We start from the raw sequence: 24,283 nt of genomic DNA on the forward strand, positions 1-24,283 counted from the left end.
ATGTCAACAAAAGTTAGATTTTATTTCCATCATTTACACTTTCAAAATAACAGAAAACAAAAAAATGGCGTCTGCAAAAGTTTGGGCGCCCTGCAGAATTTATAGCATGCACTGCCCCCTTTGCAAAGCTGAGGCCTGCCAGTGTCATGGATTGTTCTCAATCATCGTCTGGGAAGACCAGGTTATGTCAATCTCAAAGGTTTTAAATGCCCAGACTCATCTGACCTTGCCCCAACAATCAGCACCATGGGTTCTTCTAAGCAGTTGTCTAGAAAACTGAAAATAGTTGACGCTCACAAAGCTGGAGAAGGCTATAAGAAGATAGCAATGCATTTTCAGATGTCAGTATCCTCTGTTCGGAATGTAATTAAGAAATGGCAGTCATCAGGAACAGTGGAAGTTAAAGCAAGATCTGGAAGACCAAGAAAAATATCAGACAGAACAGCTCGCAGGATTGTGAGAAAAACAATTCAAAACCCACGTTTGACTGCACGATCCCTCCAGAAAGATCTGGCAGACACTGGAGTTGTGGTACACTATTCCACTATAAAGAGATACTTGTACAAATATGGTCTTCATGGAAGAGTCATCAGAAGAAAACCTCTTCTACGTCCTCACCACAAAAATCATCGTTTGAACTTTGCAAATGAACATATAGACAAGCCTGATGCATTTTGGAAACACGTTCTGTGGACCGATGAGGTTAAAATGGAACTTTTTGGCCGGAATGAGCAAAGGTACGTTTGGAGAAGAAGGGGCACAGAATTTAATGAAAAGAACCTCTGTCCAACTGTTAAGCATGGGGTTGGATCAATCATGCTTTGGGGTTGTGTTGAAGCCAGTGGCACAGGGAACATCTCACGAGTAGAAGGAAAAATGGATTCAATAAAATTTCAGCAAATTTTGGATGGTAACTTGATGCCATCTGTGAAAAAGCTGAAGTTAAAGAGAGGATGGCTTCTACAAATGGATAATGATCCTACACACACCTTGAAATCCACGGGGGCTTACATCAAGAGGCGTAAACTGAAGGTTTTGCCATGGCCTTCACAATCTCCTGACCTCAACACAATTGAAAATCTATGGATAGACCTTAAAAGAGCAGTGTGTGACAGACAGCCCAGAAATCTCTAAGAATTGGAAGACTTTTGTAAGGAAGAATGGGCAAAGATACCTCAAACAAGAATTGAAAGACTCTTGGCTGGCTACAAAAAGCGTTTACAAGCTGTGATACTTGCCAAAGGGGGCAGTACAAGATATTAACTCTGCAGGGTGCCCAAACTTTTGCAGATGCCATTTTTTTGTTTTCTGTTATTTTGAAAGTGTAAATGATGGAAATAAAATCTAACTTTTGTTGACATATTATAAGAATGTCTAATCTGTAATTTGATGCCTTTTGGAGATTTTTCCATCTTTCCTTGGCCTCTTTATGCACATTAATACAAATTTTTAGCTGGGGTGACCAAACTTTCGATCCCCACTGTATCTATATTAGTTGCCTCTTTTACCGCCAAATTAAAAATAGGTCTTAGGGCTCATTCACACCATATCTGTTGAGCAGCACTGATCTGCATAGATTAATGCAGGCTGAATGCATGTGCATTTAGAAAACCATTGTTTTCCAGGAGTCCTCTTCACACCATAACACTGCATTGAGGCACAGGGTGCTTCTTAAAGATGCAGTATTTTTATGTAGTATTTTTTGCACTAATGTTCACAGCAAGTCTCAGTCAATCACCACAGCACATCACCATTTTGTGACACTTCATGTTAAAAAATAAATCAACCATGCAATTATTTATTAACAATGCATCATACCTTCCATCATTTACACCAGTACACATGCGTCTGTTCTGCCCTAACTTTGCTGAAAGCATTTTTTTTTTCCATGATGTGACTTTTGCCTTACGAATTATAATTCCTCTTGTGTACTTGTTATGCCAACCTGAGTAGATGTGGTGGATCAGTATTATTAGTAAAGCTGCGTGCTGATAAAAGGGATGCTTGATCCAATCCAATAGCACAGTATCACTTTTAGAATGCTTCCATGGAAGGACAGCCATACACTGGTAGATTTTCACAAAGTGTATTCATATTGACCATTATTTGCAATAATTGTTCAGTTTATGGGATAAGTAAACAAAAGCTGGCCATACATGGAGCAAATTTCAGGTATTTCCTGTTGAACTGGTCGCAGTTCGCTCCATGGAGGGCCTTGTCAGCACCAGGGGCGGACTGACCATTTGGAAACTTGGGCACTGTCCAAGGGCCCGGGGTCAGTAGGGGGCCCCATGAGATGCCCCTGGTACCTTTTTCATAGGCTTTTTTGAGTTTGGGCAAGGGCACAGGGGCCCCATGATCGCCTATTGCCCAGGGGCCCCATGAGTTGTCATTCCGCCCCTGGTCAACACCCTCCTGCTGGTCATCCTTTGAAAAATCGAAGCAGTTGGACAGAAAATGGTTGAGATTTTTATTAGTGAGAATTAAGCATGTAGTTATATATTAGTTCCAGTTCAGATAGTAAAAAAGAAAAAAAAATACAGTACTGTATATTTTTATAAGTTTTAGGCAGGTGTGAATAAATGCTGTAAAGCAGGGGTGTCCAGCCTTTTGACCTCCCTGGGCCACACTGGAAAAAGAGTAATTGTCTATGTGGCAAATGAGGTTTAATGTTGATAAATGTAAGCTTATGCACTTGGGGGCTAAGAATATGCATGCATCATACATACTAGGGGGGGTACAACTGGGGGAATCAATGGTGGAGAAGGATCTGGGAGTTCTGGTAGATCAGAAGCTTAATAATGACATGCAATGCCAAGCTGTAGCTTCTAAAGCAAGCAAAATCCTCTCTTGTGTTAAAAGAGGTATAGACTCCAGAGAGAGATATCATATTACCCCCCCCCCCCCCCCGGTACAAATCATTAGTAAGACCTCATCTGGAATATGCAGTTAAGTTTTGGGCACCAATTCACAAAAAGAACATTGGGGAACTGGAGAAAGTACAGAGAAGGGAAAGCAAACTGATATGAGGCATGGAGGAGATCAGCTATGAGGTAAGATTAGAGGAACTGAATTTATTCTCTTGAGAAGAGGAGATTAAGGGGGGATATGATCACCATGTATAAATACATCAATGGTTCATATAGTGAACTCGGTGTAGAGCTATTTATCTATTGTCATCACAGAAGACAAGGGGGCACTCTATGTCTGGAGGAAAATAAATGTAATCTCCAAACACACAGAAAGGTTTCTTCACAGTGAAAGCTGTGAAAATGTGGAATAGACTCCCTCAAGAGTTGGTTTTGGCCAGCTCAGTGGATTGCTTTAAAAATGGCCTGGATTCTATCTTGGATACACAGAATATAACTGGATATAACATTTATAGGTAAGGTTGATCCAGGGAATATCTGATTGCCTTTTGGGAATCGGGAAGGAATTTTTTCCCCTGCAGGAGCAAATTGTATCATGCTTTGCTGGGTTTTTTGCCTTCCTCTGGATCAATTGTGGGTGTAGGATTATAACTTTTTTTTTTTTTAAAAAGTTGAACTGGATCGATGGTTGTCTTTTTTCAGCCAGACTAACTATGTAACTATGTGTCTTGGGCCACACATAAAATACACTACCAATAAGAATAGTTGATGAGCAGTTCCTCCGGAGGCTCTCAGTGGCTGCCTGCCTCATTCACTATAATGACAGGTTGATGGTGGCTGCACCTATTCGCAACTCTCTACTCAGCCAGCGATTACGTGCAGTGATTGTTGCTGGATGCAGACAAAGTGCGATTACCAGTGATCACCACAGGTAATTGCTGGCTGTGTAGGGAGCTCAGAATAGGTGTGGCTGCAGGTGAACTGTCATTATTGTTTGCAGGGCTGGCAGCCGCTGAGAACCATAGTAGGAACTGCTCATCTGTTATCCTTATTGTTAGTGTATTTTATGTGCGGCCAAAGACAATTTGCCTTTTTGAAATGTGGCCCAGGGAGGTCAAAATGTTTGTCTTTGTGGCCCTCCAGGCAAGCCTCGGGCCTGATACCCCTGCTATAAAGTAGGAATGCTTTCTAAAGTATATATTATATATAATGTTATTTGTATATTTTTTTAGTGATCTAGAAAATGCAAGGTGAGTGAGCAGAAGAAAAATATAAATCAAATCAATATTTGGTGTGACTACCCTTTGGCTTTAAACCAGCATTGATTCTTCTAGGTACACACAGTGCTGGTGCACACAGTTTTTGAAGGAACTTGGCCGTTAGGTTGTTGTAAACATCTTGGAGAACTAAGTAGAGATCTTACGTGGATATAGGCTGCCTCACATCTTTCTGTCTCTCCATGTAATCTCAGACAGACTCGATGAACTTGAGATCAGGACTCTGGGGGGTCAAACCATCACTTCAAGGATTCCTTGTTCTTTACGCTGAAGATAATTCTTAATGACATTGGTATGTCATTAAGAATGTATGTTTGGGGTCATTGTCCTGCTGCAGAATAAATTTGGGGCCAATCACACACCTCCCTGATGGTATAGCATGTTGGAAAATATCTGCCTGGTATTTGGTATTCACACCAAATATTGATTTGATTTGGATTTCTCTTCTGTTCATTTACTTTCCATTTTGGTAATTGATAGACATCAACTATTAACATTTTTATTTCTGAAAGCATTCCTAATTTAAAGCATTTTTTCACACCTGCCTAAAACTTTTGCACAGTTCTGTATACAATTTTGGATTATAGGGGTTTTGGCTTACTGTTGTACATTTGTGACTTTGTGCTGTTGTATGTTATATTGTGTGTGTGTGTATATATTTATTTTTTTTAATTATCAAAAATGTGCTGCCTTCCAAAATTTACTAAAACAAATCTCATTTGTTCTGTTGCTTGAAATAACCTCTGCATGCCCCTGTATTTAACTCAGTATGTCAAAGCAATATTAAGATGCTGATGACTTCACAGAGACTCTGATACAAACCCCGCTCAATGGATTACATCACTCCCATTCATGCTACTATGCCATTTACTTGATGTTATGTTTACATTGTTCATTTCTACAGGATTCCTTAGCAGAAGTGGAGGACAAATACAAGAAGGCTATGGTATCCAATGCACAGCTTGATAATGAAAAAAGCAATCTTGTGTACCAAGTGGACACATTAAAAGATGTCATCGAGGAAATGGAGGAACAGATGGCAGAATATCATAGAGAAAATGAAGACAAGTCAAAGGTATTGTAAAAGCATATGGTCTCCAGTGATGTGTTTAAAAGGACTGCTGCTAACTAGAATGTAAAGTACACATAGATATTCGGGTAATGCCAGTACTATTCAGGCAAGTAACGCATGGAGGCTTCCTATTCACTCACTTGCAGAGAAAAGGACTAAGGACTCTGTTTAGACCCCTGATATCTCACCAAATATATTTATTTATTAGTAAGACCTCATTGCCATGGGGTGTACTACAGCATACACCTGTGCAAGGTGTTGTTACCCCTCTAGTACCAGATGTTCCATGCACTACTGTGCAGGTTGTGCCAAGCAATGTCAGTTGGGACACAGCAGCTACACAGACACAGCCACTGCTCCCAGTTTGACATCTGTGTGGCTGCAAGTGCATGTCCCCGAATTCACACTCTTGGCATTCGATGATCTTGAGATCAGGACTCTGGGGGTCAAACCATCACTTCAAGGATTCCTTGTTCTTTACGCTGAAGATAGTTCTTAATGACATTGGTATGTCATTAAGAATGTATGTTTGGGGTCATTGTCCTGCCCAGACACAGCCATTGCTCCCAGTTTGACATCTGTGTGGCTGCAAGTGCATGTCCCCGAATTCACACTCTTGGTATTCGGGACTGTGCACCTGCACAGATGTCATATCGGGAGCAGCGGCTGTGTCCATGCAGCTGCTGCATCCTGACTGACATTAAAGTGGCTGCCTGCATAGGGATGCATGGAATACTTATGTGCCAGTAAATACGTCCCTTAAACAGCATATACTTTAATATGCCCGATATGACCAAGGCCTTAGTAGGCGTTTAGCAGGAATTTGTAAGTTATGTTGTGTTTGTGTGTGCTAATAATAATTTTAGTGTTGAAGATATCGTTTTTGAAAAACATCTGTGCATTTATTGTGGTACTTAAAATATCAGTAGCACCTTCTTTTTATTCTGCTGGTCATAGGACCTTTTCATTCAGAAAATGTATAGTCTGGGGGTGGGTCTTTTACAAACTCTGAAAACTGTGTGTAAGTGAAAAATAATAACCTCCAGATTTTTCTAGACCAAGTTGCTTTTTTAGAGCTTTGCATACCATGCGATTTGCACCATTTTGCAGAAAGGCACAATTTAAAATTTCCAAATTTTGTTTGAACTTAATACAGTATTCTCTTTTGTATTTAGTAAAAATTTAGCAAGTATTGTGTAGGTTTTGCTACATTTGTGTCTGCTAATAATGATTTTAGTGTATTTTTATAAACATTTGCGCAAATATCATGGGGAAAAAATAATCCGTTGCTTCTCCTTTTTTATTCTGTTGGTCCTATACTTTCAAAAAATATATGGTTTTGTGTTTTTTGTTTTGTTTTTTTTAATTGTGAAAGCTGCTTTGGTAACATTAGTTTTGATTAGTTGTTCAGTGCACTAAAGATTAAGAACTCCATTTGTATAAAAAATGTTAATCGTACAGGACACAAGCTGACTAATCTTAGACCTTGGGTTATAAGCTAGTACTTTCAGATGATTGGACGCTGTCAAAGCTTTGCTGGACATGTCCCAGTGGGTGCACCCCTCTAAGCCTGCCCCACTCTGGGAGACCTTTTCTGACTTACTGAGAAATAATTTGCTTCACTTTATTTTTATACTTTGGTTTCTTAAATCAACTCTTCAATTAACTTGTCCCTCCTTTATAATGTAACAATAGAAGCAGTGCATCCAAATTGGTGTAACCTTGGTATAACTTTGGGAACCGTACCCGCTGTGGGCATGGCCTGTAATATTGTTTCGGTCACTGGCACCTGCTTGATGCTCACCTCGCCATAGAGTGGTATGCAGTTCTAGGGCCATAGTCCATTCTTTTTGAAACCAGACCCTTAAGACCCTTCTGGAGGTATGCACACCGTGATGGGGCATGGCTCACAGGCTGGGAAGCAATGTCCAACCTCTCACAGTTCAGGAAACATTTTCACCCAAGAAAGCCAAACTCCCTGTCATTATCCTGGAGCTCAAAGTGATTAAACTAGCTCTGAAGCACTCGACCCCCCTCCCCTTTTTTACGGTTATCCTGATCAGGGTAGAATCTGACCAATCAGACAGTGCCACAGTTGTGGCTTATATCAACCACGAAATGGGTACCAAGAGTCAAGTAGCCTTAATGAAAGCACAGTAAGTCTGATCATCTTGTGGGCTGAAAACATTGTCCAGCCCTCTCTGCTCTTCACATGCCAAGAGTAGGCAACTGGAACATGAAATACTTAAGCCATCATTGCCTGAACCAAGGGGAATGGGCCTTTCATCCCTCCTGTGTCAGGAATGGAGAACTCCAAATGTGGATATCCTGGCCTTTTGGTACAAGAAGAATTTACCCCTCTAGTACCAGCACTGGATGCTCGATTAATTCCTTGGACTCCATTCCAGTTCATATATGACTTTCTTCCAGTGTGAATTCTGCCTCGGCTGATCTGGTTCCTTGGGATTTTACATTGGTTTTCTTTCCTGCAGAAACCACCCTTTGAACTCATCAAACAGGAAAGTGTCTTTTTAGTGTCTTCTCATATCTGTCAGACATGTCTCTGAACTAGCGTCTCACTATTGTGGAGCCCTTCTTGATCCTTTGCAAAGTCAAAGTAGTCTTGTGTATGAGACCTACCTTTCTACCTAATGTGGTATCTAACTATCTAACCAAGACATAGTCCTTCCTTCTTTTGCCCAACTCGAAGAGATTGCTCTTCATTGCCTGGACGTTGTCAAAGCTATCCGAGTCTATTTAAAAGCCACAGCTTCTATAAGAAAAATGGATTCTCTCTTTGTCTCCAGTTCATATCTTCTCTAAATTCTACCGGGTGGATATCCAAGCCTCTGTGGATGCAGCTTTCGGCTGCAAAATTCTTGAATCAACACTCTTTGTTGGGTCTGTTGATCCCTTGTGTCTGTTGGGATTGTTAGCACAGTCCTGGTTGCCTTGTTTTTGCCTTTGGAACATCCCAGGGTCTTTGAGTATCTAGCTTGTGCACTGCACTGTACGATAAGAGGAATTTTGACTTACCTGTAAATTCCATATCTTGAAGTACAGTACAGGGCAAAGGCCACACTCCCTTCTATTCCTAGGTTACTCTGCATTGCTTGCAAAAAACAGAGGAAATCGTGGAGTATGGTTATAGGGGGAGTCCAGGGGGGCATACCCAGCAGAGCTTTGTCAGTCTCCAATCACCTAAAGATACCAGCCTTTAATCCAAGGACTATGAATTTTCAGCCTGTGTTTTGTACTGTACTTCAATATATGGAATTTACAGGTAAGTCAAACATCCTATTTGTTGAATAGGGATAGCTATATGCTGTTAATGAAATCTCCTAAATTAGGAGCACAAAACTTTGTTACTACCTGTGTGCACAAAATAATGGTACTAAACTATGTTATTTCTATCTCACGCAGGAATTAGAAAGACAAAAACATGCATGCAGTATTCTACAGCATAAGTTAGATGAACTTAAAGAAGGTATTCGCCAGAGAGATGAATTGATAGAGGTGTGTATGAAGTGAGAAACTGCACAATATTTCCTCCTTTTGTCAACTGAAAAAACAGTTTCAGTACATTGTTTTCTGACCATGGCCTTCACATAGTCCCTTAAAAACGTTAGCAATCATTTATGTTGAATTTCTAAGTATAGATGTAAAATCTACTGCCTCTCTACTACTTTTAATGCTTAATTATAGTGTATAATTTCTTGCACTTCAGAGATATTTTTTTTTTTTTCTGTTTGTTTTTTCTATCTCCTTTCCTATTTCTTGTGAATTTTGATTGCAGGAAAATCAGCGTTTGCAGCAGAAAGCAGACACTCTCACCAGGGAGGTGTTTGATCTACAGGAGACAGTTAATTGGAAAGATAAAAAAATTGGGGTAGGGAAAAGCACAAAGTGGTAGTAAATGACTGGATAATACATTATAGATTGTCAGAAGCAGACCAGTATACCTTTTGTATATAAATATAAGAAACTTCAATATATCTCCTAATAAGGGATTAGATTAATCATAGTTGAAAGGTGAATGTTAATATATTTCTGCTATTATTTTAAAAGGCAATTAGAGTATTTTGATCTGTAAAAATCTGATATACTACCTCCTCGCAGACCTTACTGCAGTTTAAGCTGGGTGCACATGGACCTGCTGAACCAGCCAACATTTGGACCACTTGTACAGCCAGCTGTCCTTCCAACAGAAGTCAGTCTGAGGACCGGCTTTTGTCAAAGGGACATGCTGGAAAACCAGCATCCATTCAGCGCTCGCAGCCAATGGCTGCAAGCTCTGATTAGTGTGTTATGGTGGAAGGTGGGGGGAGTCCCCCTATCACAACACAATAGCATGGTGGGAGAGGTCTCTGCACTAACATCGCTTATGGTCTCTCAGGTTTTTTTTTTCATTCAGTCCCCTGGGTTAAACAAAAAAAAAAAAAACTGAACTTGTGTACTGAGCATAAGCGACATAACCTAGGACACAAGGTAACCTAACCTAGGACGTAACTTCAGGAAACAATTTAGCCTACAGAAATACAATGAAGAAACAGCAGCATGCTGATAAGGTCACCATGTGCTCTCTTTTTCTGTAAGCATGTCCACCCTGTTAGACTGACCACAATGTTTGCAGCAGGGCATGAGGGAAAGTTAATTTGGTCAGGTTGATTTTCCTGGCTGAACACTGTTGTTTCTACCAGGACAGCCAGCACCTGCAGTAACCTTATATCCCTCCTCAATAGTCACAAGTATGCAAGTTGGCCTTTTGAGAACTTGCATGTTTGTACATTAAAATACTAGTTCATGCATTGGGTAATGCATGCAATGCCAGTCGTCCTGTAGAATCTGTAGGCACAAGTTTCACTAAATGATCATTGGTAGTTCACTCCTTTGATGTTGGAAAATAACACTCCACAGACTTCCTCCTTAGGCGCCATGCACACAGGACGTTTTGCCAACTCTCATAGAAGCCTGTCCTCCTGGCAGCAGCATATAATTAATTTTATTGGCCAGAAAATTAATTCATTCTGGCCATTGAAATGAATTCACATTCAAGAACTGAATGCGCCCAGTATTTAGACTCATTTAGGCGTGTACAAGTGTAACGCTGTGGGGGAGGGGGTTTAGGCAGCAAATAAAATGCCAGACACCCCTAGGAGCAGCTGAAAAAATGTCCAGTGTGCATGAGGCCTTAAAATTATATTTTCTGTATGTTAACTTAAAAACGTTTTTGTAGTTTTAGTCAAGTAATGTGGCTCTTTAAGAGGATGTCCTAGTATATATACAATTTGCATATACATTTCTCTTATTTTGAAGTCTAACTGAAAATCTTTTGTTGTCACCTTCACATTTCCTTGAACCTTTCTCTGTGATAGAGGAGATAACTCAGGCAGAGCTGACAACACTGCTTGGGATTTCAGAGCACCAGAGGCAGTATTATTACTACAGTAAGGAGGAGCTTATTGTCAGAATCAACTTGCATTTCTTCCTCATTCACTGAGGGACACAGGATTAAAAATTTGGTTGTGCTGGTGCCTACAGTGGGGCAAAAAAGTATTTAGTCAGCCACCAATGGTGCAAGTTCTCCCACTTAAAAAGATGAGCGAGGCCTGTAATTGGCATCATAGGTAGAACTCAACTATGCGAGACAAAATGAAAAAAAAATCCAGACCGTCACATTGGCTGATTTGGAAAGAATCTATTAGCAAATTATGGTGGAAAATAAGTATTTGGTCAATATCAAAAGTTCATCTCAATACTTTGTTATATATCCTTTGTTGGCAATGACAGAGGTCAGACGTTTCCTGTAAGTCTTCACAAGGTTGGCACACACTGTTGCTGGTATGTTGGCCCATCCTCCATGCAGATCTCCTCTAGAGCAGTGATGTTTTGGGGCTGTCGCTGGGCAACATGGACTTTCAACTCCCTCTAAAGGTTTTCTATGGGATTGAGATCTGGAGACTGGCTAGGCCACTCCAGGACCTTGAAATGCTTCTTACAAAGCCACTCCTTCGTTGCCCGGGCGGTATGTTTGGGATCATTGTCATGTTAGAAGACCCAGCCACATTTCATCTTGAATGCCCTTGCTGATGGAAGGAGGTTTGCACTCAAAATCTCATGATACATGGCCCCATTCATTCTGTCCTGTACATGGATCAGTCATCCTGGTCCCTTTGCGGAGAAACAGCCCCAAAGCATGATGTTGCCACCCCCATGCTTCACAGTAGGTAAGCAACTTTGGACGCAACTCAGCATTCTCTCTCCTCCAAACACGACGAGTTGTGTTTCTACCAAACAGTTCTATTTTGGTTTCATCTGACCATATGACATTCTCTCAATCCTCTTCTGGATCATCCAAATGCTCTCTAGCAAACTTCAGACGGGCCCCGGACATGTACTGGCTTAAGCAGGGGGACACGTCTGGCACTGCAGGATCTGAGTCCCTGGCGGCGTAGTGTGTTACTGATGGTAGCCTTTGTTACGTTGGTCCCAGCTCTCTGCAGGTCATTCACTAGGTCCCCCCGTGTGGTCCTGGGATTTTTACTCACTGTTCTTGTGATCATTTTGACCACCACGGGGTACGATCTTGCGTGGAGCCCCAGATCGAGGAAGATTATCAGTGGTCTTGTATGTCTTCCATTTTCTATTTATTGCTCCCACAGTTGATTTGTTCACACCAAGCTGCTTGCCTATTGCAGATTCAGTCTTCCCAGCCTAGTGCAGGTCTACAGTTTTGTTTCTGGTGTCCTTCGACAGCTCTTTGGTCTTCACCATAGTGGAGTTTGGAGTGTGACTGTTTGAGGTTGTGGACAGGTGTCTTTTATACTGATAACAAGTTCAAAAAGGTGCCATTGATACAGGTAATGAGTGCAGGACAGAGGAGCCTCTTAAAGAAGAAGGTGCAGGTCTGTGAGAGCCAGAAATCTTGCTTGTTTGTAGGTGACCAAATACTTATTTTCCACCATAATTTGCAAATAAATTCTTTCCAGATCAGCCAATGTGATTGTCTGGATTTTTCTCTTTTTGTCTCTCATAGTTGAGGTCTCCCTATGATGCCAATTACAGGCGCCTCTCATCTTTTTAAGTGGAAGAACTTGCACAATTGGTGGCTGACTAAATACTTTTTTACCCCACTGTATATCCTCCTGTAGTCAACAGTATACCACAAGTGTCTTTGAATTCTGTGTCCTTCAAAGAACTCCAAGAAAAGGTTTTTAATGGTGAGTACAAAAATCCAATGTTCTTTCTTGTTCATCAAGAGACACGGGCTTCTGGTTATACTGCAGCCCACAGAAGGATTTCAGCAGCAATATAACCAAATTGTCTCTGAATCTTGTGTCCCTCAAACTCCAAGAAAATGATTTTACGAGTACAAAAATTATTTTTTTTTCTGAATTTCCAGCATTTCTAGAGACAAAACATGATTATTTCTCTCTGGACATACACTTCAGGGTAATTATCTTTTAGTGGTTACACAAAAAAGTGTTACATTGTAAAAAGGTCTTTTTATTAATCATTATCCCTTAATTCTTTGTAATAACAAATTGCAGCACAATGTCTAAAGATTATATTTTCTTGAAGCTGAGGTGATTGCACACATTTTAATTCTGGTCTGTTCCTGACAACCTAAAATGTCAATGCATGTTTTAGCAGTTAATCATATAAATGTGTTGTGATGGAGTCAGGGGAGGACTGACCATTTGGAAACTCGGGCACTGCCCTAGGGCCCTGGGTCAGTAGGGGGCCCCATGAGATGCCCCTGGTACCTTTTTCATAGGCTTTTTTGAGTTTGGGCAAGGACACAGGGGCCCCATGATCCCCTATTGCCCGGGGGCCCCATGAGTTGTCAGTCCGCCCCTGGATGGAGTTTACTTTAAGCAGTAATGTGATTTGCAGTGAGGCATTTTTAGTTACAGATACTAGGTGCATGACTGCCTCGTCAAGGATCATTTATATTTGTCACCTTCATTTAGAAGAAAGGAAATTAATGGCAGATTTATGCATCCAAGTGCCTAGGTTAGGATTACAGTTAATTTATGATGACATACTTAGTTGTTTTTTTTCCCTGAGGCTAGAGTTTTTCTGTTTCCTAAAGACAGCAGTCGAGGTTGTGACCACTAGGTTCTTATATTGCATGATCGTTTGTGGGGTTTTGTGAACAGTTTGCTTGTGATTAGTCTTGTGTGTTTGCCTGATTCTCTGTTTTGCCTATGTGTGTTTCATTTTCCCTCTTTCTCTTTCCCTTTTGCTGCTTTACCTGTCTCTGCTATCCTGCTGTTAATTTGCCTGCTTGCAGGCTTTAGAGAGGCAGAAAGAGTACTTTGACTGCATTAGAAATGAGCGGGACGAGCTCAGAGATGAGCTGGCTGATGTGAAAGGAAAAATGAAGATAGGAGAGGTACAGTATCTGCTGCATGTCTCAGAGTGACCAGAGTAGCTAAGTGTGTGACTATCTCTAGACAAAATAGGCTCAATTCACTATGATGGATGATCACTATGATTTTTTTTTTATCTCCTAAGTATTTTACAAATAGAAATATTCTCTATATGTGGAATGTTTATTTTTTATTAATGAATGAAATTGATATTTTCCCCTTTTATTGCCATTTTATTTCCCTGAAGTATTATTTTATCACTACCTCAAAGTTTTTTATGCTTTTCTCATTAGACATCTTATTGAGATTGGTCTGGCACTAGCACTATGTTAATTATTATTTCTATTATTATACAGCTGTACATTACAATGGGAGACAATACATGAGACAGTACAGTAACAATACAATGCGATACACAAGGGGTTCGAGGGCCCTGCTCCTTGGAGCTTACAATCTAGGAGGGGGGGGGGATAGTGGTACAGGAGGAAAAGCTGTGGGAGATGGAGTGGTAGGAAGAGTGGAGGAGCTCAGCAATTAGCAGGGGGCGGGGTAGGCTTCCCTGAAGAGGTGGGTTTTCAGGGTGCGCCTAAAAGAGAGGAGAGTAGGTAATATGAGTGTATAACATCTATAAACATTATATAGGAAAAGCAAACCTGTCGTAACATGAACTATCCATTACTTATCTTTCGGAAAGGTAAAGTTCAAATATTTTAGTAACTCCCTTTATCTCAGTATATACAATCAGGTCAATAAATATTGGGACATCGACACAATTCTAACATTTTTGGCTCTATACACCACCACAATGGATTTGAAATGAAACGAACAAGATGTGCTTTAACTGCAGACTGTCAGCTTTAATTTGAGGGTATTTACATCCAAATCAGGTGAACGGTGTAGGAATTACAACAGTTTGCATATGTTCCTTCCACTTGTTAAGGGACCAAAAGTAATGGAACAATTGGCTTCTCAGCTGTTCCATGGCCAGGTGTGTGTTATTCCCTCATTATCCCAATTACACTCTTAACAAGTGGGAGGCACATATGCAAACTGTTGTAATTCCTACACCGTTCACCTGATTTGGATGTAAATACCCTCAAATTAAAGCTGACAGTCTGCAGTTAAAGCACATCTTCTGCGGTTCATTTCAAATCCATTGTGGTGGTATACAGAGCCAAAAATGTTAGAATTGTGTCGATGTCCCAATATTTATGGACCTGACTGTACATCCAGAGTGCACCGCTGGTGAAAATATTTCCTCCAAGAATGTCACGCCATGTATGGCAATTAAAAGTTAATAGGAGATAACACATGCAGTAATCTCTTTGCATTGATTTTTGCCTAATCGACACCTAAAATAAATAAAAAAAAAGATGCAATGTACAGGTGCATGGTAAATCGATCTGTGTAGTAATACCTTTAGGGTTCATTCACGGTGCTATTTTGAGTCAATATGTGCAATGTTAAGACAGTCCATTCATTCGAACTAAACTTGCAGCATTTTTTGTGAAGCAGCATATCACAACATAGGTGTGTTGGAGTGCTACTATTGAATGTCACTGCATTGCCCCAGTGTCAATAAGCTCTTAATAAAAAATAAAAAAAAATTCAGTCATGAAAAAAACAATTAAAACACTGTATGCGTTATGCTTTTGTCATTTTAGTTGACTATTATTTTGATTAACAGTTTAATTTCTGTTATATAACTGACTTAGCAGTTAAAATATTACTGTTATAAAAATAAAAATCAGCTGTAATGTCACAACACTCTTTCCTGATTTTGATCCTAATTGTCATACCTACAGTAAGTAATCTTGGACTCTCTTGCACGTTCGTGTCAAGCTAATTATTGAGGAAATGTAAATAAGTAAGGCTGCACAGCTACAATGATTAGGACTGAATTTTATTCTCATTCTTTATTTTATTTGAAACAAAATAACACATGAACATTGTAAAAGGCATCATTGTTACACTTCAGTGGCAATCCAAAATACCAAACATTTGACTCTTGCACGTCGCAGAATGGCCCACCTCATGTCAACCTGGGTTTTAGAAATTTTCTGTTGGAAATGTGTATGTGTCTGCTCTCTTTTTTGGTTTTCCAAGTGTGAGAACTATAGGTTAGGTGTGATATTATGCGGGAAGAGTTGAGTGATTTGAGTGACAGAAGTAAAAGAGGGAGTAGCGTCTATAGTGAATCATGAGTAAGGTTGAAGATTGTTGTACATTGTAGGTGCATGGGAGAGGCAGAAGTTTAGATGTTGCTTTATCAGGATGGAGTGAGAGGTGTGGGCAAAAGAGGTAGGGGGTAGGAAGGTAGAGGTAGGTGTAGGAAGGCAGGCTCATAGAGCCTATGGGTAGGCTTGGGTTAAGGTGGTCCCTTGAGCCCAGTCAAGGAGTTTGTGTGAGATGCACTTCCAGAGAGCTCACCTAGGGGGTGGAAGAATTAATAATGAGACAAGTCTAGCAATACAGACTAGCAGAGATGTGCACTGAAGAGTCATAGATCTTTTAGTGTCTGACATTATAACAATCTTGTTGAAGCAGGTGGAAGAGAGGAAATTTTTAAGGAGATCTGGGCAGGGCCTCTACCCATGTAAATATCCCTACCACTGAAACAGTGGATGAGCCCTTTAGAGGTGTCATCAAGGTTAAGGGATATCAGCCAGAAATGTGTGGGGAGTAAATAATATAAACAACAACATGGTAGATAAAGCCATTAACTGTAAGTTGAATGATCTACTACATATGTATGATATCTGGGGGGGGGGGGGGGGGTGTAAGTCAAAGGCAGACCCTTTATATTGGGTAGCAGGGGTGGAGTCCCAATGTAGTTCAACTTCCACACAGCCTATATCGTTCTGTCATAACTGGGAACCCCACTATGATGGGTATAATCTCTGCCACTCCCTTGGACAATTCATGGCACCTGGTCAGGTTTTTACACGCACGCGCACACACGCGCGCACACGCGCACACACACACACACACACCAAGGGGACATATACATGTACTAAGCAAGTCTGTCCTGTAATCTCAAGGTACCCGATCCTAAGCTAATATGCAATGAGTCCAAGAGGAAAGACATAAAGGCTCGACTATTTCTGTAAAAAAACGAAATATCAGTGCAAATCAATACCCAAAACAAATTGATTTCAAATATTAGTAAAAATTAAAATGAATTATTAGTGTCCAAAAAAAAACTTAATGTGTCCGAAACAATAAATTAATAAAACATAAAGTCCTTCTTCCCAAGTTCCATGGTGCTTCAACCAAAAAATAATTTCCTCGTGGTATGTGCTTCCACCATCCACCAGTGCTATAACCAACATAAATCACACTCACCAGATATTGGTGAATTGTAGGACTTTTAGGGATCATACACCCCCTCTACAACCTCCAGGCCTCCATTCCACCATACAGGGCTTGGGTAAACCTTCCACTCACTTCCTGATATAGCCTTCCAAACCAGCTCCGCAGTGGTGCAAGAGAAAAAAGTGTATATAGTGTGATATTGCTAATGACCATATAGCATTAATCAGTAATACCAGGCCACTCACATTTCATACATTCGTTAAAAGCATTGTTTATTAGCCTTTACTGGCCAAAGAAGATTATCATGACATCCAGGACCAGCTCCAGAAACCTCACAGCTTGAATTGTAGAGGATGACAGTATGTGTATTGAACCAGATCAAAGATGGCCGCTTGGAACGCACCGCTTAGCGTGCGTTCCACTCACCGGAAGTTGCACAGGACATTCAGATGGCAGACCGGAAGTGTGTCGATGCGTTTCGCCCCTCCTACTGGGCGTTCTCAAGACCTTGGTCTTGAGAACGCCCAGTAGGAGGGGCGAAACACGTCGATGATTTGCGCTGCTATTTTGTTTTTTTTATATTATTTGGTGTATTGCACTAGTACAGCAGCAGCTCATACCGTTTCCTGTGGGGGGTTGTTCTGTAGGGCTGAAGTTTGTACTTTAACCTCCCTAGCGGTCTGATTATGTCCATATTTCTGTGCTCAAAGCGGTACATTTTTTTGCATGGAAATATGTATTTTTTTTATTGTAGGCCTGTAATTCTTAGGAATAACTCACTGAAATCTGTCCGAACAAGAGTCTAGTAAACATCCCGGGTATGATAAAACTTGAAACACGAAATCATAAATTATAATTTAATAAATAATCATAAAAATTAATAATATAATAATAAATTTAACTCAATAATATAATCAAACCAAAAACACTGAAATGTGAAATATAGCGCCAAGTTCGCACATCGCTGAGCAAAGTCGCAGAATCGGTTTCAGTGTCTGATGATGAATTTCCCCCACAAATCATTATCACTCAATTCTGCAAGTGGTTCTGATTTACTATCGCTGTTCTCTAGCCGGTCTAAAACTGCTTTTGACCTAAAGGGACGCTTTTTGGACGCCATGGACTTTTCTAAGTTTCCAGGCAGAAAGAACAGTAAAAATGCAGGCAGGGCGCCGGACAAAGCACTCGGGACAAAATGTATGTGAAATGGGTTGATACAGGAAAGTTATACTATGTGATTTTACTGCATGTCACTTTTTGTCATTTTCAAATTTCCCACCATTCTGTCCCGACGTCGCAGGGGACGGAACCCAGATGACAGATGCCGGCATTCGGCGGATTACATTGCCGGGGACACTGCAGGAGGGACGTCGCGGGAGCGCAGGACAAGGTAAGTGATCTAGGGATCCCGGAGCAGCACCGCATGGTAAGCCCAAGTGTAGCTCGGGGTTACCGCTTTTGGTACTGAAACTTTACCCCGAGCTACACTCGGGAATACCGCCAGGGAGGTTACATCGACTATTTCTGTAGTTGTTCAGTCTTATTGGGTTCCCTTCCTTGCCTCAGTACATGAGGTTGCGGTTCCGTTCTACTCTCTGAACACCCAAGATGTCATGAAAGGGCTGGACAGGATCCGCCACTGAAAATGTACACTCACTGGCCACTTTATTAGATAAACCTGTTAATTTGCTTGGTAACACAAACTGCTAATCAGCCAATCACATGGCAGCAACTCAATGCATTTAGACATGTAGACGTGGTGAAGACAGCTTGCTGGAGTTCAAACCGAGTATCAGAATGGGGAAGAAAGGGGATTTAAGTGATTTTGTATGAGGCATGGTTGTTGGTGCCAGACGGGCTGGTCTGAGTATTTCAAAAACTGCTGATCTACTGGGATTTTCACACACAGACATCATTACGGTTTACGGAGACTGGTCCAAAAAAGAGAAAATATCCAGTGAGCAGCAGTTGTATGGACCAAAATGCCTTGTTGATGTCAGAGGAGAATTGGCAGACTGGTTGTTGCGACATTCTAATGACATTCAGTCAGAATTTGGCATAAACAACATGAAAGCATGGATCCATCCTGTCTTGTATCAGCGGTCTAGTGAGTGTATATGGCCACAATCAACACGATTACTTGAGCATTCAAAGAAGTAAACTGGGAGCCAACTAGAACCCTCTTTCAGATGCTGTAATGGGAGGAAAGAACAATAAAACATTGAGAACGTATAACTGTAATTTGAAATATTGAGCCTCTTGTAGATCTTTCACAACTGGATACATGGCACCTACAGTCTCAGTTGGCAGTACTTTACTGACAACACCTAGATGTCATAAACATAGGAGATCAGTATTGGGTCCCTCTGCCTGGCAGGGTTTTGCTTCTCCTTGACATAATTACCCTTGTGAAGAATTGCCATACACAGTGCTTACCCAGCTACACACCTTACCGGGGGGGATTTGGGTTTGGGGGGATACACCAGGCAGTCAGAGCCTGCCGGAGTCTGCTTAGTGAGGAAGGTCTGCAAGTACGCTGAGACATCCACACTGTGCAACATGGGATTCACTCCACAGGCTAGGGAGGTGCTCCCTGAGTGAACATGGCCATAAACATTTACAGCTTAGCCAGTTGGTAACTTTGCGGGTTGTGGAGGAGGATGTCATTCAGTTGGATGAAAAGAATGAGCCCACCTTTAGGTGGCTCATGCACTATGGATATATATATATTTTTTTTTAATTAACTCAAGAATGCGCAGCACTTGTTTACATGCCTGTGTGTACAGGCACATCGTAAAGCAATGGGCTGTATTTTAGATCAGTAAAAAAAACTCTTTACTGAGCATTTTAAAGCTGCAGAGTGTGCAAGAGGCCTTAGATTGTTTCTGAGGCCTGCTAAACGGTGCACCTTTATATAATTCAATTTCTTCTGTTGGTGATCTCACTAACAGGGAGTTGATTTGAAAGCGACTGTAATTGCAACCTTCAACACCTGTCGTTGCCTTAAGGATGCGTCTCGGTTGGAGAGATGCAAGTGCAACACAGATACTGGTTCCAGCCTCGTATAATGCAGGAGTCAAGAGTAGCGGTAGTTGCTTCTAAGGATGATAACAAAAAATGGTGAAGCGCTATGCAAATGCAACAAATCAGTGTATATACACAAATATAGGTGAATAAATATACATTAATAAGCAATAATTAAAACGTGAGACTCCAATCTTTTAAATAATATAGAGTGACTTGCTTAAAACAGCAACACACTGTGCAAAAACACGTGCCTGGTCTGCCAATAAAAATATAAACACACCAGGTTAAATGAAATATATACCCAAAATAGATATATATACATTAATATAAATAATATTAACGTGAGACTCCAATCCTTGAAATAATACAAAGTGACCCGCGCTTAAAAACAGCAACACACTGTGTAAAAAAAGCCTGGTCTGCTAAACAATATGTATACACACCAGGTAGAGTGAAATATATACCAAAAATCAGATATCCATTATTAATATATCAAGTGATAGGTGCAACAACACAAATAGAAAAAAATAAACGACAATTGAATAAAATCGTTCAGTGTAAACATCGATAGTGACCAGTCCAACAAAAAGTGCTTCAATCTTCAGTGTACACTATAAGTGCTCTCAGTGACACTCTTTGTGACTTATCCCACAGTGGCTAAAGTGCCTCCTCACCTCCTAACATTGACCCTTAAGGGCCACAACACCTTGGGTAATCCTCAAACCAGACGGCTTCCCACACTATGGCTCCAGTGACTCCAATCGGGCTCCGATTATAACTCAGCGAATCAAATATGCCTTTCACACAATAGGCTCAGGCGTGCATGACGGGTAAAGAGAAAGACCTCCATAGTGTAATACCGCTTTGTTAATGAAAAAACACCAAATAAATGGACACTCACATTAAAATCCTATTAGTACAGCAGTTTCCCATGTGCTATGGGTGTACTAGGGGACTTGGGTGTACCAAGATGGCGTCAAAACCGGAAGTGCCTCACCGCTGAAACCGGAAGTGTGTCACCACACATGCTCTCTACGCGTTACACCACGATAGGACACGTGGCTTCCTCAGGATAGTGCATTGGGTAACAGAGACTGATATCCTTGCTTCTAAGGATGACACCCAATTACCGATTTCAGTTATTGTCCTACTTTATCCAGCTCTTGAGAGCTGACACAATGCGGATTGCAAGGGCTTCCATGTCAGACTGCTTGGGCATCTCCTCTCTACTGTGACTTCCAGGTGCCCTGAGTTCATTGATGAAACTGAGTTGGCTGATGAGGCTGTCTGCAGAAACCTTGAGGTGGTAAGAGATTAGTTGAGTGGTTGTAAGTCCCTGAGATGTGTCTGTGTGATTACATGGCAACATTAGGAATGGGGGTTTGATAGTAGGTATGGCATCAACTGTCAGGCACATAGCTCTTCGTTTGAGCGCCTCCACTCCACCCATGGCCAGGCCATGCTCCCAGGACTGGAAATTTGGCTTCCTGCATAAGCTCAGCCATGCCAATTCCATTTAAATTGTTGGTCTAATATTTTTTTAATTTGTTTAGCATTTATCTTAGTATATCTCTTGTTGCCAAATATTTGTAGACAATATGTAGTATATTTTGCTCTGTACTATATTCTGTTTTTTAAATTGGGATGGCTTTTTCAAGGCAGCTCCCTGAGGGCACCCAACAGAGGATTGTTTTCTACTACCATAAGGGATAGGAAGATGAAATTTAAAATACCCCCCGCCTACTTTTCCAGTGTATTCTCATCTCAACTGTGACAGTGAGGGAGTTTCTGCATGCTGAATGCTATGGCTTCTTTTACCTTGACTGCTGTAACAGTCTAATGTTTACATGGCATCTTTGGAGAAAGGAAAGGAAGAAGGAAGAGAGAAAAAAATCAAAAAGGGGGGGGGGAGAATGGGTTGGGAAGGGAGGGCTTAGGATGAGGTAGAATGGAAAGAGGAATGTATGCTTGCGGATAGGTGGCTCTCAACGTGTTAAATGAGCCACATTAAATATATCTAGTTATAGCTTAAGACGTGATGCGTATCAACACAGTTACCGGGTAATATGCGGATACAAGTTCTAAGGGAGTAAGCCTTGGTGAAAGACTAAGGAGCGTCTAGGCATGTATCAAAAGGTATTTCAGAAAAGAGGTTATTCTCCAGTGTCAGAATATGTCTAGTCAATCATTACTGCACTAGTAGGTGGTAAGTAGGGGTGGTTTTAAAGTGCCTCTAACAGGCCCAAGTACCCCTGAATCTCTCAGGATGTTCCTTGGCAAGCACTTTGGAATACTTTGGTGCACCTCCCATGGTTCTCCAGTGATGTGACTAGTCACTGGTGCACCTCCCATGGTTCTCCAGTAATGTGACTAGTCACTGGTGTACCTCCCATGGTTCTCCAGTGATGTGACTAGTCACTGGTGTACCTCCCATGGTTCTCCAGTGATGTGACTAGTCACTGGTGCCCCTCCCATGGTTCTCCAGTGATGTGACTAGTCACTGGTGCACCTCCCATGGTTCTCCAGTGATGTGACTAGTCACTGGTGCACCTCCCATGGTTCTCCAGTGATGTGACTAGTCACTGGTGCACCTCCCATGGTTCTCCAGTGATGTGACTAGTCACTGGTGCACCTCCCATGGTTCTCCAGTGATGTGACTAGTCACTGGTGTACCTCCCATGGTTCTCCAGTGATGTGACTAGTCACTGGTGTGTGATGTTATTTGCAGACAAAGACGTCTTGTGGGACCTGAAGTCCCAAAGTTGGCTTCCTTTTGCTTCGTGAAGCAGACAGATTGTTTAAGCCACTGACATATAAATCTGTTAATAAGCAGTAAAAGGATTGGAAGATACCAGAGCATCTATTATTTATCCCAACATCCGTAAAAATTCATATCCCTTTGTAAAAAAAAAATAAACCCTTCAAAATTTGGTGTCATAGGGTATATACTCCTTTAAGTGAAGGCTGGTTAAAAAGCATGATCTTCCCTTTGATATGAGAACCCTAAAACAAAAAAAAGCAAGGGAGAGTGCTAAAAAGGTCCTTGGAGCTTTCAACTCTTCAAACTAATATTGCTTTCACTTGAATGAGTTCCATCCTAAGGCAAAGACTCCTACGGAGGAGAACAAGTCCATACTTATACTTAAATCTGCCACTAACTTCATAACAGTTACACCTGCTAAATCTACTAGAATAGTTAGAAAGACCGCTGTATGTTATTTTACTGCTAGAAACACTTTCTAGCTGAAAGCAAGAAGAAAAAATTATAGATCGGCCTCAAACCTCACAAACCTTTCTGAGATAAATTATTCCAGAGACTAAAAACTGAAAGCGATTATACACTAAGCGACTATATATACTATACTTGGCTGGTTCAGCAGGGACCGGTTAAATTTCATTCCATGTATGGGCAGGCTGATTGTACACAAGTTGAGCTGCCAATCGACTTTTGTACATCCAGGCTTTCGGGTTTTTGCCAAATAATCAGTGACACCGACTCTAGCTAGCAGTGTATTTTGATGGCAGGGAAGGCTCCCCGCTATCAGAATACAATAACTCAGCAGGAAGGATACCCCCATCCACATCAAATGTGTAGATGGGGGGAATTGAGTAATTTTTTTTTTTTTTTTCCTTTAACCTGCTGGTTGAACAACAAAAAAAAAGATTAATCTATGGCCTGTCTAGAGATGTTAAATTTCCTATAAATTTTGAAGCCATGAGAAAAATGTTTTTCCCTGGAGATTTTCGGAAGACTTGAAAAATAAATTCAGTGTGAAGTAGTTTTACAAATTGAAAGTCTGGGAGAGTGAAATACAATGGGAATGGGAAACGCAGTGTATATACAAGTATTATGCTTGAAATAAAACTAGACAAAAGAGTGTTTCTGGCCTAAGAACTCTGGAGGGAAAAAGCTACTTGCGCTTTCATTATGGTCCTCCTAATGTCTTTAGGGCATCCTGGCATGCCAGGATGTGTTTTGTCATCCTTGTAGCATTTAGAAAAGAATATTTCTTCTCACAACATTTTGCAAATTGCAGTTTTGCTCTCAGCAGAAATTGCCCTGTGGAAGTGTTTCCAAACTCTAGATGTTGGTCTCATCATTTTACTGACTGGAGGAAAAGAAAAACCAATATACTGACCATGCTATAGGTAAACTTTATTTCTGTCGCTGTCATGGTGGAGAAAATTAACCCCCCTGGCGGCATTCCCGAGTGTAGCTCGGGGTAAAGTTTCAGCACCACAAGCGGTAACCTCGAGCTACACTCGGGAATACCTTGCAGCGTTGCTCCGGGATGCCTTCTGCACTTACCTTGTCCTGCACTCCCGCGATGTCCCCCTTGCAGCGTC

The 24,283-nt window shown here is 41.1% G+C and overlaps 1 protein-coding gene across 12 annotated transcripts in view; it reads left to right on the top strand.

Annotated features, from left to right (window-relative positions):
• LRRFIP2 (LRR binding FLII interacting protein 2) overlaps positions 1-24,283 on the top strand; it is a 195,661-nt gene that overhangs the window by 146,273 nt on the left and 25,105 nt on the right. For 5 of the 12 annotated variants that reach the window (XM_089678239.1, XM_089678242.1, XM_089678246.1 and 2 more), the window contains 4 exons: positions 5,052-5,222; positions 8,643-8,735; positions 9,016-9,108; positions 13,516-13,617. In XM_089678239.1, coding sequence (XP_089534365.1) covers positions 5,052-5,222; positions 8,643-8,735; positions 9,016-9,108; positions 13,516-13,617 — 459 coding nt within the window. The remainder of the gene's footprint in view (positions 1-5,051; positions 5,223-8,642; positions 8,736-9,015; positions 9,109-13,515; positions 13,618-24,283) is intronic. The other 7 variants (XM_089678243.1, XM_089678244.1, XM_089678248.1 and 4 more) reach the window with 2 other exon arrangements.

Source organism: Staurois parvus, unplaced genomic scaffold, assembly GCF_062004578.1.
Source record: "Staurois parvus isolate SC_StPar_1 unplaced genomic scaffold, SC_StPar_1.0 ptg000201l, whole genome shotgun sequence".
Lineage (NCBI taxonomy): Eukaryota > Metazoa > Chordata > Amphibia > Anura > Ranidae > Staurois > Staurois parvus.